Raw genomic sequence first — 16,337 nt, forward strand, 5'->3', positions numbered from 1 at the left:
AGGCGCAGTTTTAAAAGTACAAAGTGAAAGGAAGTAGGGCGTTCAGAAAAAGGGGCATCCCTTTGTATACATTTTGGTATTGCCTAACAAAATGGGTAACTTGTTTCGCTTTTCTTAACTTTGAAATAAATCGGAGAAACAAATTAAAATCGAAAATTACCCTCTTCGAGTCGTAAGTGTGCAGGGCTGGGGAACATTTCCCGAAAATTGTATTCCTCTTCTTTCTAACTGCTGGCAGCAGTTGGAAGAATGCTGCAGTAATGCTGCAGTTATGCGTGATGTGCACATTTGTTCTGCTTTTCTTTCCTTTTCTCTGCTTTTTTCGTTTTTATTTTTTCTCATTTTTACACGCTAACAAATGCGCTCGTGACGCTTTAAGAAGAACGCCAATCCGATGTTAGCATAGCGGGTGTACCACACAGCTAGTGCTTATTCGCACATTTCTTTAATTTTTTCTTTGTGTATACATACACGTATGTACCAGTGTGGTATTCACTGGATGCACAAAAAAATTCTCGATCCGACGAATATAAATACATTAACAGTTCGCACAAAATGGGAATTCCTCATCGTTGCCGAGAAAATGGTACTTCTATTTTTCGTAGCTATTTTAAGATTTAGAATGCCATGCTTTTCCTCAAAGCTGCGCACGAAAGGGTTTCCCCCGACGCAGGTGCAACTCTACGCCAGCTGTTCCTAACTTTTTAAAAATCGAGTGCTTCCTCGTTAGAGCGGTAGGAAGTGCACTTTTTCGGTTACTAAGTTAATGTATATATGTATGCACAAATGTATAGATGCATATATGTATAGATGTATGTACGTATGTATAGATGCACAAACATTTTGACGCTTGGGTGATTCGCAAGTGGAGGTACTCTACCGCATACCTCATACCGCGTTTCTGGGCCACGATTAACGGCGTAGCACCTGTGCAGCGTATGGCAGTGTTGGCTTGGCGCCTAGTGCTCATTATGTAGCATCTAGATGTACGCGCGCGCGAGAGTTGGCACATTCCTGCGTGCATACATATGTGGGTAGGTAGATACATACATGCATAGGTATGCCGCCTTCCCCGCGCATCTATCCCGTTGACCATGAACGGTGCGAAGTAACGATGGGCAGAATGTAAGAGGGACTCGGCTAACAAAAAAAAAAAAACAGCTCTGAAGAGTAGCAACTGTGTACTTGGCACAATTCTGTGCACCAATATTTACGACCCGGAGAGAGAAAAGGAGAGTCTTCCTCCGTTCATTGGCATTATGGGGAACACCCTGAATCGGTTTATTTTTAATAACCCCGTCGAGGGGTGCTACGAAAAATTCCGCTTGGACTTTATTTTTGTTGAGACGGAGAGCGGGGATAGAATTGCGGCCCACTTCATCAACAGGTGCGTCGCGCGTATGTGTATATGCATGTATATATACGTACATACATACGTGTGTGCACGATTGGGCAGTTACGCTTCGTTACGGGGTGCCCTCTTCGTATGCCCCTTTTCCGCCCGTCGCCAAAAGAACACCCTCTTAACAACTTGGCGCTCCCTTTTTTCCCCGTAGGAAAGCCCCACTAACCATTCTGTTCAGCCATGGCAATGGTGAGAACATCTACATGTTATATGATTACTTTTGCGAGACGTCCAAAATATGGAATGTGAACGTGTTCTTGTATGATTACCCCGGTAGGCCCAAAAGACGGAGTGGGAGATGCGCGTGGAGGCGCGGACCTTTGATCTGCGCTGTGCACGTTTTTTTGCAATCACTGATTCCGTTTTGCGCGTTTTTCGTATTTTTCGCATTTTCCACATTTTCCGCATTTTTCCCCATTTTGATACCCCCTTTACCCTTTTATGCTCCTCCCCACCTTAACTGTTCATATTTTTTTTTTGCTTCACAAAATGGGACGCGCAAACAAAACAAAAAAAAAGGATACGGAGAGAGCACCGGAACGCCCAACGAAAAGAGTATGTACCAAAGTGGAAGAGCGGTGTATGAGTAAGTCATATTTTTTTTTTTTTTTCCAAAGCGCTCCGACTTGTACTCATGATTGTTGTAACGCTTTATTCGCTCCGCCCTTCGTTTCACTTTTCCTGCAGCTACATGGTGAACGTCTTAAACATAAAGCCAGAGAGCATTGTGCTGTACGGGAAGTCCATAGGTTTGCAATATGAGAAGGCACGGAGGAGGGCACTGCGTCTGTCACGCTGCAGATAGCACTGTGTGCAGATGGGGATGACAAAACGGAGCGAATCGCACGTGCAAACTGGAGTGTTCTTTTTTTATTCCCCTTTTAGGTTCGTGCGCTGCGATCGACATAGCCATCACGAGGAAGGTAAAAGGTATAATTCTGCAGAGCGCCCTAATGTCCCTCCTGAACATTTGCTTTAAAACGCGGTTTATCCTCCCGTTCGATTCTTTCTGCAACATAAAGAAGGTACGTCCCCCCCCGGTGCTGCTACGAGTGGCTCCACGTGTGCCGCGTCCCACGAGGATCTGCACACATACACTTAAACATACACATATATACATGTACATATATATGTACACATGGGTGTACATGCCGAGGCGCCAAAACACCAAACCGATGTCTTTTTTACTCCCCCCAGATCGGCATGGTTCCCTGCTTCGCCTTTTTCATCCATGGCACTGACGACAAGATAGTCCCCTTTTATCACGGACTGGTAAAAACGGAACGGAGAAAAAAGAGGGGGAAAAATTGCGCAAATTACAGTGTATTATGCGATATGTGTGATTCCTTTTTGTAACAAAGCTGGGTGTGCCCACCCGCTTGGGTCGCAAAATTCTGCGCGTCGTTTTGTTCCGCGCGTGAAAGTCGCCACGATTAGCTCGCTTTACTCATTCGCGCGTTTGTTGGGTTGCTTATTTTACCCCTTTCCGCGTGCCAGGGAAGCGTAACGCACAATTTTTTCATTTAATTTCGTTTCGTTCGTTTCGCTTCATTTTTTTTTTTTTTTTTTTTCCCACTTGCCCTCCCGAAGAGCCTCTATGAAAAGTGCAAACTGAAGGTGCATCCCTACTGGGTTGTCGGCGGCAAGCACAATGACATCGAGTTGATTGAGAACAAGAAGTTCAACGATAGCATCAAATCTTTTTTGAAGTTTCTGCGTAATGTGTAGCCGTCCCTGAGCGTGTCCCCTTAGTTTTGCCTCGCCTTTTGCTGCACTTCATATCTGCTCGAAAGCGCAGCTTCGTCGCGGCGCCCATATAATTCCCACGGACGCGCGATTTAGTCACAACATGGGGGTCCCCTTTCCCATTTATCAACTTTACATGTGCAAGTGTTCATATGAACTGGGGACCCCCCGCGGACGTTCGTTACAAAACCCAACTAGCACACCTGGTGTGCAAATGAAAAATAAAATAAAGGCGCACATCGTTTCGTGTCATGGATGAACATTAAAATGTAGGTACCCACCTACGTCGTACGATGAAGGTGCGGTTTTCACGTTTGAAATGTATGCCGGAGGGGGAGGGACTCCCACATGGCTGTCCCCCGTTTGCCATCCTCCGTTTGCCGTCCTCCGTTTGCCGTCCTCCGTTTGCCGTCCTCCGTTTGCCGTCCTCCGTTTAGGCTGCCGCTGCTCGTTCCGCATTTTTTACATTAACAACAAACCTTGGTATGTGGAAGGGCATGTTGCAGGGGAGGTACACAAAAAAAAAAAAAAAAAAAAATTCGACAAGGCAAAAAGGTCACTTTTGCCCTTCCTAAATAACGTGCGCAGAAAAAGTTAAGCGACGTTTTGCTGTGGGATGGTCCTACGCAAGGAGAGAGGAACTGCCGTTGGCCTTTATCGGAAGGCAGTCACAATTCGTCACCTGGTGTTTCAGCTGGGGATTTCATATATGTTGCGTCAAGTACGTTTTGCGAAGAGCAGTTTGTGAAGAGCATTTTTCGAAGAACATTTTCTGGAGCGCATTTGCGGAGTACATTTTGCCGCTAATTTTTTTTTCATTTGCCGCCGCCCAACTTGCGCGCTGCAATTTTTTTTTCAAGCGATGCGTTTGTATATACGCTTCACAATGCAATGCGGCACAATGGCATAAGCATTTGCCGAGTGGTACATCCAAAGGCAGCAATCAATCGCGCAAGTGAATGGCAAAGCGCAGTTACATACGAGAAATGTATGACCATTTGATAAACATTTTTGTACGGCCGCAATTTGTTCCGCTGTACATGTTTTCATTTCGCTCCAATTTGATTCTCTTCATTCCTTTCCGATTTGCCTCATTGCTTTCCGTTTTGCCTCACCTCATTCGTTTCCGATTTGCTCCTCCTCATTCGTTTACGATTTGCTCCTCCTCATTCGTTTACGATTTACCTCTCCTCATTTTTTTCCGATTTGCTCCTCCCCAGTTCATCCCGCCTTCCTTTTTTTCAACTGAGTTTATCTTCCCCTCCCCCGCATATAAATGAACAGAGGGGAAAATAGCTCTGCGTTGAAAAAAGGAGGAGGCTTTTTTTTTCTCGCAAAATCAGCTTCGCGTAAATGCATATTTAAAAGCGACTCAGTTGATCGGATGAAGTGAAGCACGCCAAGTGCTATGTTCCGCTTTCTTTATGTACGCGTATACACATTACGGGCATGTAACCCCCCCGCGTAGGTGAACAGTTTGATCTCACATACGCGGCGAATATGTTTATGTACTTTGCACGCCTATAAAAACGCGCCGCGTGGAAAGTACGCATACGATACGGGCAAAAAGTACACACGTGCAGGTATGCACATGTAGTACATACGTACAATACGTACACAACACGCACGCACATGCGCAGCTGCAACTGCCCGCGCGCCTTACATGGTTAAAATAAATCGCCCAGCGCGATGACATGAACGTGCCATTTCGCGTTGCACTCAGTGACCTGTGCCAATTTAATGGCCGCGAAAATTGAAGAGAAAAATAAAACATAATATAATAAAATATAATAAAATAAAGTAAGGAAAAAAAAAACACACACGTTCGTCGCTCCATTTCGCAAAAAGCTGAACCATTTCAAAATAACCAACCGCTAAAAGGAGGCATATTCACGTGTACCGAATTGCCGAGCCGACCGAAAAGAAAACGAAAGGGAGACGCGTTGACGTAAACGCACACACAAAGGGAAAGCATTCGTGGAGTTTAACAGCACTGAAGAGTAAACAGTAAATAAAAATTCGCCCCTCCATCGCGTGGCACATGTCCCCGCGCGCCGTTCGTTTGACTCAAATGTGTACGCACATATGTGTACATTTGGCGGTTGGCCCATCGAAGTGGAAAAGCACATAACTGTTTTCCCCCAGCGATCCGCAAATATATGTGTGTTCAACTGTGTGTAGGGAGATTTGCCCAAAACAGGTTTATAAAGGTATGCAACAGCGCGAGCGAACGGGTGTGTACAAGTGCATACGCATACGCATACGCATACACATACACATACGCATGTGCTTACAGCTGTACATGTGTCTACGTATTTTTTTTTTTTTTTTTATCGCAGCTAGCCATTTTCGATTAATTAGCTTTTTAATTTTGAACGCCCTCGACTGGAAACCGGTTTAACGTTCCACACGCGACAATGAAGAAGGACATGATTACAGAGATCTTGGCATATGAAAAGGACGACCGGGGATATGTCCTGGATGTCCTAAAGGACAAAACGTTTAAAGCCATTTTGAGCAAAAATGAAAATAAAATATGCTTCGACTGCGGTAATAAAAATCCCAAATGGCTGTCCTTGACGTATGCGATATTTATTTGCCTGAACTGTTCAGGTAAACATAGGCAATTGGGGACGCACATATCGTTTGTGCGATCAACAGGAATGGATAAGTTTACGGCAAAGCAGTTGGTTAGGATGTGTTTGGGAGGAAATTTAAAGGCAAGTGAATTTTTAAAAATGAACAAGGACAGTAGCATGATTGATTATTCATCGCATGCGTGTTTGAAATATAAAATGTATTTGGACGGCCAGTTGGAGGAGGCATTGTTAACGCATGGCAGTGAGGGAAAGGACCGCAATGATGGGGCGGATCCGCATGGTGGCAATGTCAGCCAGATGAATAGCTTGTCCGGAGCGAAGCCTCTAATCGACTTGGTTAGCGACGACGCGAGGAAGATAGAGGGTCCAAATGAGCTCCCCGGGGGGGAGGCGAGCGGGGCTGGCGGTCAGGTTAGCGGCCCTATCAGTGGTGGCAGTCCCAGTGGCCGTATCAGCGGTGGCAGTCCCAGTGGCCGCATCTGCGGTGGCAGCCCCAGCGGAAACCTCGCGCCGACCCACCTGATCGAAGAAAAAATGATGTACAACACGTGCAACAAAAATTTCAAGGCCAAAAAAATTGACATCAACTTTGATGACACGATCTTTGAGCACAGCGGGAAGGGGAATGTGAGGGACGGGAGGAGCGCTCACCCCGGTGTTAGCAACCAGGCGTTCAGCATGCATGGAGGAAGTGGCGCTGCTGGGTATGGCGGTGTGCAAAGTCTCGTCAAGAACGAGAGCGCAGTGGGGGGATATGACGTCAGATATGCTTCCGGAGTGGATTCATTTTACGCAGGCGGTCGCGCCATTGGAGGAAATAACCCCATGGGTAGTAGCAGCATGAATGGGGGCAGCATCAACGGAGGCGGCATGAACGGAAGCAGCATGAATGCAAGCAGCCACTTCAATTCAACAGGCGATTCCAAGCTAAACAAATTTAAAGACTGCAAGAGCATACGGTCGGATCAGTACTTCTACGATGAGAGGCACCAAAACGACGACGACGTGATACGAAATGTACACATAACGAATAGCATTTCGTCTGACCAGTATTTTAATAGAAATGTTAATAACAGGAAGGGGGTGTGGAATTTGGATGAACAGACGATTCAGAATTTGCAGGGCTTGAAGGTGACTGCCCGGGAGGGCCTCTCCAATATCGTTGCGGCTGGTAATGAGGTGTTTCTGAAGGCCAAGGAATGGTTTAACAATTAGTGCCCCCAGCCGGTTGCCCGGGTGAGGCTCTCACGGAAGGGATACATCCGTACAGCTTGGGCACGTGAAGTACGAACCTCCAATGGTGTGCACTCTCCCCTGTGTGCGATTTTTTTTAAATTTAATTTTTAAGGCAGCGGGGTGTGTGGGAGCGGTACCCGTGCAGGAATGCGCCCCTGCCGCAGCGCCCACTTCGACACCCATTTCACCGCAAACTTCTTTCCCCCCCGTGTGCCCTTTTTTTTGTACAACCCCGAAGCGGCGCGACGTGCCCGCATTGGTTCCTTTTTTGTGTGCGTGCGTAACATAAGACAAAGCGTTAGCTGAACTTTGACTGCTCTGTCAGCAGAGCGTTGACTCTTCCCTTTTTTATTTATACCTTAGGCGTTTGCAACTGCGTCTTTGGAGGCCCCCCAGGGGGTGCCGCGCTCCAAAATGGACGAGAAAAAAAAAAAAAAAAAAAAAGAAAAAAAAAAGAAAAAAAAAAGAAAAAAAAAGGAAAAAAAAAGGAAAAAAAAAGGAAAAAAAATAAATAAATAAAATGACAACATAACATAACGCTGCGCAACGCGCGAAGCCAAGTTGGGAACAAAAAACAAAGGGGGGAATTTCTCCCTCCACGCGCATAGCAGTCGCCGCTGTAACGTGGCCTCTCTTCCCCCCATTACAACTCCCCGCACTCGACGATGTTGATCGGAATTTTGGGCTTATAAATGTACGGCGTGACAGAGACGTTTTCAATTTTTTTGAGCAAAATTAAAGAGTCGCTGTCTATGATTCTCCCAAAAACGACATTCTTCCCATCCAGCCATTCGCATTTCTTCGTGGTGATAAAGAACTGGCACCCATTTGTATTCGGGCCACTATTCGCCATGCTGAGCAATCCCTCCTGGTCATGTTTTACATCAAAATTTTCGTCTTCAAAAATTTCCCCATAAATACTTAGGCTCCCACTTCCATTATAATTTACAAAGTCCCCCCCCTGTATCATAAACTCCTTTATGACTCTGTGGAACGTCGTGTTTTTGTATCCCACTGGGAGGTTATTCACTTTGTACTCTCCTGTGCAGAACTGTCTGAAGTTTTCGCTCGTTTTGGGGACAATATTTTGAAACAACTCGAATTTAAATTTGCCTAGAAAATGGTTCCCCAAATTTACGTCCATAAATACCACTGGGTTGGATGCGTTTGTTAGTAGGTTGGATAGGTAATAGGGGATGATTGTATTTTCGTCTGCTTCTTCGATGATTAGCTGGTCGATTTGTTTGCCTTTGCTGCGTTTGTTTGGGGGTCTCTCGCTTTGGTTTTCCTCCCCTTTTGGGGCACTCGCTTTGGGGGAACCCGTTTTGGGGGAACCCGTTTTTGGGCCCTCCCTGTTGGGGCTGCCTCCCCCTTTGGGGCTTTCCCCTTCCTGGCCATCCCCGTGCGGGTCATCTCCTCCACTCCCTTTCATCTTCTCCGTTGCGGAGGCGTATCGCAAAGTGTGGGAATTTGGTGCGGCGAGCAATTTGGGGGGGGGCCTTTTCTCGCATTTCCGCTCGGCGATGCTGCGGGGGGGGAGCGTCTCTTGAGGCGCGTCAGCGGGGGATCAAAAGAAGGGAAGTTAAAAGAGGGGGGAAAAATACATATACATGTGGGTCATATGTATATATTTTTTTTCCTTGGGGAAGCGCTTTTCCTGTCGCTTTTTTTGGGGGGGCCCATCACTCGGCAGGCATTTACTTGCCACGTGCGAATCGCAACAGTTAACTCTGCGCCCCGCTCGCGTTATTTTTCCTCACCACTGTACTTTTGCGCTTTTGCACTTTTGTTTTGATTTCGCTTTGCCTATCGAATTTCCCCCATGTGGCTGCCCCCCCGTGTAATCTGCTTCCTTTTTTTTGCGGGCCCACAACTGGCTCTGCCCCAATTGGCCGCGGCAACGCCCCACCAGCTGTGCCGCGCCACGGCCTACAATTGGTGTGCGGCTCCAGTGAAAGGTGCATAAGATGAGGTGCATGTATTTCCACCTGTGCGTTTGGCACTTGCGCGTATGCCTTCTAGCACTCTTTGCTGTCCCTTCAACATGGCGAGGTTTTTCCTCAACCCCAGAGAGGCCCACAAAGTAGAATGACGCTTAGTAGCGACCCCTACCCCAACGCCGCCACTGTCGCGGTGATTACCGTTTGCGCGGGGTGCACAACTGGCCTTTGCGTGCGTCCATGGCGTGTCCCACTTTTTTCCACGGCAGGAGTGGCCCCCTCTCACGAGACGCGGCATGCATAGGAGCGTTCGCGCGGCAGTGATTTTTTTTCCTCCGCGCTCATTCCGTTCTTCCGTTATTCATTTCTTCTTTACTTTTTGTTCTTTTGTTCTTTTCTTCCTTTTTTTTGTCCTTTTTTTGTCCCTTTTTTTGTCCTTTTTTTTTTGATGTTTTTCCCCTTTTTCGCTTTCCCGGCGAAGCTTGTCAATTGCCCCCTGGAGGAAGTCCTAAGCGATTTCCCAGCGGAGCACTGTGGCCCCACAGGAGGGAGCGAAGTTTCCCGCGTGCGCAAATTGACGCAGTTGCGGCGGGTGTCCGCCAAGGGGCCCCCTCGTTCGTTGCTTCTGCGCTTTGCATGCCTTTTGCATGCCCATTTGTTGTTACCCCTTTTTTGTGCCCCCCAGAAGATGAATGAGAGACATGACCGGACGTAGCACCCGCATCCAGCACAAGCAGCGCGAGGAAGAGGAGGCGGCGCCCAGGGAGGCGAATACCTACTGGCAGGAGGTAAATCTAAGTCCCAAATTTTCTATCAGCGAGTTGGACCCATGGGGGGAGGAAGAAGGATGGTCAGTGGAAGGATGGCCAGTGGAAGGATGGCCAGTGGAAGGATGGCCAGTGGAAGGTTTACCAGTGGAAGGTGGGCACACTGATGGGGAAGGGACTTTGAACTGGGATGCGACAAACATGGCAGTGGTGAGCGAGGCGAAGTCGCTTAGCCTAAGGGGGGGGAAGAGAAACCCAGTGAAGAAGACGGAGGCCCCCTTTGGAAAAGCCGAAAGGGAAAGAAAGAAGACGTGCGAGAGTAGGAAGAAAAACGGGCTTGCCACGTCGAAGGGTACACGTATAGTAGGCATTTGCCTAGACCCTCGCCTGGACCCTCGCCTGGACCCCCCTCTTGGCGCCCAACACAGGGTGAAGAAGAAAGACGAAGTTGCAAACAGCTCAGCGAAATCCCCCAGCGAGAAAAAACCCACCGCGCTGGGAACACTTAACTGGAAAGGACCCCTCCTGAGCGAATTAAAAAGTGCTTGCAAAATGGGCACCACGAAAGGGTGCCGAAATAGGATGAAGCAGCAGACAAAGATAAACGTTAACGACTGCGTTAGGTATACACAAAATTGCAAATCGTCCTTCGGGAGAAGAAGGACCAGCAGAGTGGGAACTCCTCTGCCCTTCCATTGTGCTCCTCTAAGCGGTGAGACAAAATGGAAGAAGCGCGAACAGGGGTCTCTCTCCAGAAGTGTAAGCAGGAGGACTCCCACGGGGAGAGTCAGAAGCATCCCCAAGGGAAAGCCCCCAAGTGGGGGAAGCGTAAGAAGTGGGAAAAGCGCTACGAACAAGCGGGTAGAGCCCACCAAAATTAAACACGTGGTGAGAAAGCCACCGAGGAGGCTGAACGGCGTGACGGCGAAGGGTGAGCAGAAGGGAGAAGTTTCCCAAAGGAGGGGGAGTGCCAGTCTCAGAAGAAACATTACGGGGAGTGGGAAGATGCTCTTAAAAAAGAGAAGCTGCAGGAAGAGCGGCATGGGGGGGGACGGCTCCCCCAGAAGGGAGAAAGAAAACGTTAAAGAAAGAGGGAGGAAAGACGCCATGCAAAGCGGTAGGGAAGGCGCCAAAGGGGAACAGCACTCGAGCGCCACCGTGAGAAGCCGTATAGAGGACAAGCGGCAGGAACTTCTCCGCAGCTTTAGGCGAAGACTCTCGGGGGGGATCACCACAGGGGGGGGGTGCTCTCCCAGAAGGTTGGAGCGCGAGATGAGCTGCGGAGTTACGAACACGCACGTCTACACTTATGTGGGTAGCCCATCAGGGGAGCACTCCAGGGACGCACCTGAAGGTGTGCAAGAAGGTGAGAAGAGGGACGACTCGTCGTTTCACCCACCCCCATCAAGCAACACCTGCGAAGTGAGCGCACCATGTGGAGATCACCTTACGCACTTCGCCCAGGGAGCAGAAAGGAACGATTTCAAGACCAACACGCAGAGCAGTGATGATGTAATGATGGGGAGGGTCTCCTCTTCATCTGGTAGTTCCATTGAGGAGAGCAAGTCCTCCCCTTGGGTCACCTCTCTGCCAAATGAACCCGTTGTAAGTGGAAAGAGAAGGGCACACAGCTTGAGTGAGAAAGAGGAGAGTAGAGCCTTGAACCCCCTCATACTTACGAACGATTTGCGCATAAAAATATGCTACAGTAATAACTACGTAGATTTAAGGGGGTTGGGAGGGCTTCCCCTCCATGAGAGGGTTGCTCCTGAAGAAGCGGAAGATCATGTGGGTACAGAAGTGGCAAAAGAGTCCTCTAAACGGGGGACACGCCAGGTGCCAAAACATATGGAAGAAGAGGAACCACACGTTAATTACTCTCCAGTGTCCCACCACAGTGATGATCACCTCCTAAACATGAGTGACGATCTGTTCCTCATCTCGCAAGACTCGGAAAAGATGAAACTAAATGGCTACATGGAGAGGATAAATTCGAAGGAGACTTTTGAAGGAGAGCAAGGATGCACCTTCAACAGCTGGGAGGGACAGCCGATAGAGCGCCACACATATGTGGAAGGTAACCTGCCAGGCACTTCTCCCCATTTGGTAAATGCAGACCAGGGGAAGGAAACGCACCCGCGAAAAGGGGTGGAGACAGGTGCTCATCCTGCAAGTGACCCGGTTGCGGATGGGGAAGGCACACCTGGGGTGGAAGCCAATCACTACGTCGATGGCGAACGTGCAAATGAGCAACCCACCGGGTGGTGCACCCCCCAGTTGGGGCAACACAAAGTGGGGAGCATCTCACGGAGAAGTAGGGCGGCCATCTCTAAAGGGAATAACCTCACCATGGGAGGTGAAAAACTCAAAAGGGAGAGAGACCATCTTAGCAGTGACATTAAAATAAAAAACCACTCCTTGTGGGGTAGCGCTGATGAGGGGGAGAGACAAATGGGCAGGAAGCCAAATGACGCTCATGTAGGTGACCATGTGGAAAGTTTAAGAGATCCCTTTTTAAACCACGAGGAGGGGAGCCTTTATACACCCCCCTTCAACGTTGACAGTGGGAGCAACTCCACTTCAGCATCCCTTTGGGAGTGCCCTCGTAGAAAGTTCTTTCAAAGGGAAGACCTTAATTGTTTGGTGATCAAGGAGAGGCACTTGAACGGTGGGATGCAGGGGGTGGGAAATCTCAGCGAGGTGTCTGTAGTACCCCCTGTTGATCCGAAAGAGAGGATTAACAATACGTGCCATAGAAACAGCAGCGGTGGAAGAACCCGAAATGGAGTCCCACTCGAGTTGGTAGGAATCTCTCAAATGGAGGGAACATCAGTGAAATTAAAAGAAAGCCTCCAAGTGAATCACCCTTGTGGAGTGTCTACAGATGGAGAGGAAACTCGCCATTGCTACCTCCATGGCGAGCAGAGGGACCCCCACGGTGTTGAACAGAACCCCCAAATTGGGAACAACTTCCCATTTGAAGCGCAGCGGAGACGCAAAACTATGGGGAGGAAAAGCAGTGGTGGTCCCATCAGCTACGCAGGGGTGAAGCAGCTCGCTCCAAAGAGGATCGGCACAAAGTGGACCGGCGAAGAATGTACAGGCAGTGGGGGGGAGGATCCCCCAGCGGTGAAGGAGGAGAGGAGGAAAAAAAAAAAAAAAAAACCCAAAGAGGGAGAAGCAAAGGGGAAGGGGAAGGAGAAGGAGAAGGAGAAGGAAAAGGCAAAACCCAAAGCAAAGTCAAAAATAAAGGTGGTAAAAAAGAAAGCCATTCCTGGACAGACAAAACGCAACCGATCAGCGAAGCCGCCCCAACATTGCGAGCAAATCGTTTCCACAAAAAATCAGGGGGAGAATAGCACACACCGTTTTGACGACTCCACAGGACAAACGAACGGCGCGAACAGAAAGGTGACCCCCCATGTGGGTACTCACACCGAAGAGGCAGCACACCCGCGTGAAAGAGAAAGAGAAAAGGAAAAAGCGGGGGGAAGAGGAGGCGCACCGAGAGGGAGTGGCCCCCCACCAAAGAGCTCCCCCTCAGTGAATCACCACGGTGAATTAACTTCGATTGAGAAAGACAAGAAAAAAAAAGTGAAGAGAAGTAGCTGTCAAGTGCACCATAGCAAGGGGAACATGAAAGATGAGGAAGTAAAAAAAAAAGTCCCTTCATATGCTCTGTTGCAAATGCTCATTAGGAAGAAAACCAAAAAGGGACCTACAGACACAGACACCCATAGGGGGAGAAAGAATGTCAACAGGTTAACGTGCAGTCCGCACGAGGGAGACGTGGTGGGGAGAGTGAAACAGCAATGGGTGCCTTCTCCGGAGAGGAGGAATGCCGATTTGAAGGTCCGAAGCGGTTGCAGTGTTTCACTTTGTGGGGCCGCGCCGGGGGGAAGAACCAAGAAGAAAGGGGGCACCCAGAAAAAAGGCGCTAAAGGGGGTAGAGGTGTTAGCAGTGGGAAAAGAGGTGGACTGCAGAAGGGGGGGAAAGAAAGGGGGGCCAGGGTGAAGGGGGAGGTCCTTCCTGAAACGCAAGCCTGCTTTGAAGGTTTGGCTGAGGGGGGCGACTGCGGGGAAGGCGCCCCCACGGAGAAGCCAGTCAGGGATGCCAAGGAGGTTAAGGAGGTTAAGAAGGCAAAGGTTAAGAACGGGGAAACCAACAGCGCCAAGAGGGCCACGCCAAACAGTCAAACGGGGATGGTCTCTCCCAGAGAGTGCCACCAAGAGGGAGGAACTCCCAAAATGGGTTCAACACCTGCAGGAAAAGACCCCCCAAGAGAAGTAGACCCAAAGATGGGCACAAAAAGGGGGAGAAAAAAAGGAGAGAAAAGAGAGTGGTCTGATGAACCGCTAAAAGATGGAAGAGAAGGAACAGTCATCTCGGTGCCCCCCCCTCGAGGTGCACTCCTTATGGAAGTTAGGCAAAGAAGCAACGTTCATGATAGCAACCTCTTTTTAGGGCAAAGCTTCCAAGAGGTATCTCCGCTGGAGGGGCTTATTCAGGAGAGATATCATTTCCAGGGGAAAGAGGAGAGAAGCATAAGGCAATGTGCGGAGTGGGGGGAAGGGACAGACGAACCGAGCGAGAGAAGTAGCACAAGGATTGAACGCGAAAGGGGTGACCAAGTGAAATGGGCGGAGGAGCGATCGGAAGAGGACTCGCTCGCTGCAGACGATGTGGAGAAGTTTCACCAGACGTATTGTGCAGACAAATTGGAGTTCCCCCTAGGGGGGTTAAGCAGCGGTAGCCGCGGCAGCCGCGGTAGCGGTGAGGAAGGAAGAAGCCCACGTGAGGGAGGCGACCCCGCCTGCGGACAGTTTTCCTTTTCACTTAACTTGGAGCAGTACGTGGAAAACCACCGGATAAATCGGGTCAGCTTGAAAAGGAGCCTCTTTGGCGGCAGCCCGGAGGGGGACCCCCCTGGGAATCATCGCTACAGTGCAACCGCAAATGGAAGTGATCACATGGGGGGGGTCCTTGAGGAAGGACTAGAGATACGAACGATTGGGCAGAGTGAAGATAACGCCCCCCCTCAGAGGAGAAGTCAAATTACGTGGAGCAAAGACGAAACGGACGGCAGAAATGGTAAGTTGCTTTTTTTTAAATGTAACGAAAGGGAGGTGATGAACGTCAGGGAAGGAGAAAGGGTCACCAATGATGTGAAGGAGGACGTACCTCACTTGGATAGGAGGAGAGACGCACACCCAGATGACGAAGAAGGAAAGGCTTGTTGTGGTTCCCCAGTTGGCAAGGCCCCCAGAGATCACGACCGCTCACCCTTACGAGTGACTGAAGGGGGGGTGGAACTTAAGCCTATTTTGGATGACCTCTTCCTAAGCAGAATTAAAGAAAAAAAAAAAAAAAAAAACTACCTCTTCAGAGCAGTCTCCATGAATGACATTCATGGGAGCCTCTTTCCGCAGAGGAGAGGATGTGCTAACTTTGGTGAGGAGGGAGACAGTTGCAAAAAGAAACTTAACATGTGTGATGGTAGTCCCTCTCCCCACTTGATTAGAAACCATGCCAAGTGCATTCCACGCCTGTTGAGCAGGACCAACAGTTTGCTTTTTCGACGGGGAAGAAGTGACTGCGGTGGGGGGATACTCACTCAGGGGGGTGCCACCCCCAGTGGAGGCAGAAAAGTGATCACCAAAATGGCACATCATCCGGGTGCACTAGATGAAGGAGGCTTATTAAAAAAAAAAGAAACGCCAAGTGGTTCCTCTCGACCATCAGGAGTGCTCCCTAAGAGGGACGTAGCGCTGCGGCCAAGCAGAGTTAACATTTTCAGGAGGTCCAAAAGTTGTTCCATGGTTAAGGGGCGGAATGCCTTCGAAGGAGCCTGCGCGTGGGAGAAGGCAAAGGGGAAGGCAAAGGGGAAGGCAGACGGGAAGGCAGACGGGAAGGCAGACGGGAAGGCAGACGGGAAGGCAAACGGGAAGGCGCTTTGCACAACCACCATGCTGGTTGGCAGAACGCTAACCTGTGGGAAGCCCCTTGGGGAGAGCCACTCCACTCGTAAGAGCCTCTTGAAAAGCGTGCAGACCCAGACGAGCGGCTGCTTGTGGAGCCCCTGTCTTCTGTTTGAGAGCAGCGTTAAGGAGTGACACTTGGTGGGTGCGAGCGAATGGGCTAAACGGACAGGCAATTAACTTGTGCAAGTGGGCTACACTTGGCTGGACGGCTGTTATAATTCGTTAAGAGGGAAGGAGCGCAATGAACTCTCTCCAGGAGGTGTGCAACCTGCGTGCGGTCATATACATACGTGGGGGGCTTCTTTTCCCGTCTGATCCAAGTCGCTGCGAAGCCGCTACGAAGCCGCTGCGGAGCTGCTGAGAAGCCTCTGATGCGCCTCTGCGAAGCCTAAAGTGGCTGCCCGCACAGCTCGGCTTTAGCTGCAGCGCAGTTTGGGCCCCACCTAATTTGTGTACCGCGTAATTTGTGCCCCTCTAAATTTGTGATTTTTTTTTTTTTTTTTTTTTTTTTTTTTTCCCCCATGGGCCAAATAGTCAACACCTTCCGATGAGGGGGCCCTGCCCATCGTTGCCAAAAAAAAGGAAAGTAAATGAAGCGCATCAAATGGTAAGTCCTTTCACTCCACGGCAGTGTAGGACTTAAAAAGGAGGAAGTCCCCAT

General features: G+C 49.4%; 4 protein-coding genes across 4 annotated transcripts, besides 19 other annotated features; 3 read left to right on the forward strand and 1 right to left on the reverse strand.

Annotated features, from left to right (window-relative positions):
* Nucleotides 1–477: 477 nt before the first annotated feature.
* Nucleotides 478–3,848, forward strand: PVX_093510 (hypothetical protein, conserved). The gene is made up of 8 exons (XM_001608522.1): nt 478–1,387; nt 1,557–1,678; nt 1,925–1,991; nt 2,093–2,154; nt 2,291–2,430; nt 2,603–2,677; nt 2,996–3,547; nt 3,589–3,848. Exons 1-7 carry the CDS (start codon nt 1,260–1,262, stop codon nt 3,131–3,133), a joined length of 732 nt encoding a protein of 243 aa, XP_001608572.1. The 5' UTR covers nt 478–1,259; the 3' UTR covers nt 3,134–3,547; nt 3,589–3,848.
* Nucleotides 996–1,025: a microsatellite.
* Nucleotides 1,442–1,479: a microsatellite.
* Nucleotides 2,269–2,292: a microsatellite.
* Nucleotides 3,849–4,257: 409 nt separating the features above from the next.
* Nucleotides 4,258–4,344: a microsatellite.
* Nucleotides 4,345–4,993: 649 nt separating this feature from the next.
* Nucleotides 4,994–5,019: a microsatellite.
* A 396-nt stretch (nt 5,020–5,415) lies between these two features.
* Nucleotides 5,416–5,448: a microsatellite.
* A 120-nt stretch (nt 5,449–5,568) lies between these two features.
* PVX_093515 (GTP-ase activating protein, putative) lies at nt 5,569–6,966 on the forward strand (the record flags this gene model as incomplete). The annotated part of the gene is made up of 1 exon (XM_001608523.1): nt 5,569–6,966. One exon carries the CDS (start codon nt 5,569–5,571, stop codon nt 6,964–6,966), a length of 1,398 nt encoding a protein of 465 aa, XP_001608573.1.
* Nucleotides 6,390–6,410: a microsatellite.
* Nucleotides 6,665–6,691: a microsatellite.
* Nucleotides 6,967–7,259: 293 nt separating the features above from the next.
* Nucleotides 7,260–7,439: a microsatellite.
* Nucleotides 7,440–7,630: 191 nt separating this feature from the next.
* On the reverse strand, nt 7,631–8,419 carry PVX_093520 (cyclophilin, putative; the record flags this gene model as incomplete). The annotated part of the gene is made up of 1 exon (XM_001608524.1): nt 7,631–8,419. The coding sequence occupies one exon, from the start codon at nt 8,417–8,419 to the stop codon at nt 7,631–7,633; it is 789 nt and encodes a 262-aa protein (XP_001608574.1).
* Nucleotides 8,001–8,090: a microsatellite.
* A 766-nt stretch (nt 8,420–9,185) lies between the features above and the next one.
* Nucleotides 9,186–9,205: a microsatellite.
* Nucleotides 9,206–9,383: 178 nt separating this feature from the next.
* PVX_093525 (hypothetical protein) lies at nt 9,384–15,808 on the forward strand (the record flags this gene model as incomplete). Its single annotated transcript, XM_001608525.1, has 1 exon — nt 9,384–15,808. The coding sequence occupies exon 1, from the start codon at nt 9,620–9,622 to the stop codon at nt 15,806–15,808; it is 6,189 nt and encodes a 2,062-aa protein (XP_001608575.1). The 5' UTR covers nt 9,384–9,619.
* Nucleotides 9,443–9,462: a microsatellite.
* Nucleotides 13,214–13,288: a microsatellite.
* Nucleotides 13,346–13,386: a microsatellite.
* Nucleotides 13,439–13,462: a microsatellite.
* Nucleotides 14,298–14,331: a microsatellite.
* Nucleotides 14,369–14,465: a microsatellite.
* Nucleotides 14,393–14,449: a microsatellite.
* Nucleotides 15,327–15,390: a microsatellite.
* Nucleotides 15,809–16,337: the final 529 nt, after the last annotated feature.

Source organism: Plasmodium vivax, chromosome 1, assembly GCF_000002415.2.
Source record: "Plasmodium vivax chromosome 1, whole genome shotgun sequence".
Classification (NCBI taxonomy): domain Eukaryota; phylum Apicomplexa; class Aconoidasida; order Haemosporida; family Plasmodiidae; genus Plasmodium; species Plasmodium vivax.

Excerpts from the sequence above, each read along its gene's own strand:
- PVX_093510 (XM_001608522.1), top strand. The coding sequence starts at position 1,260 with ATGGGGAACACCCTGAATCGGTTTATTTTTAATAACCCCGTCGAGGGG. Across the intron at positions 1,992-2,092 it reads AGTGGAAGAGCGGTGTATGA|CTACATGGTGAACGTCTTAA; the intron begins GTAAGTCATATT and ends CTTTTCCTGCAG. Across the intron at positions 2,155-2,290 it reads GCTGTACGGGAAGTCCATAG|GTTCGTGCGCTGCGATCGAC; the intron begins GTTTGCAATATG and ends TTCCCCTTTTAG.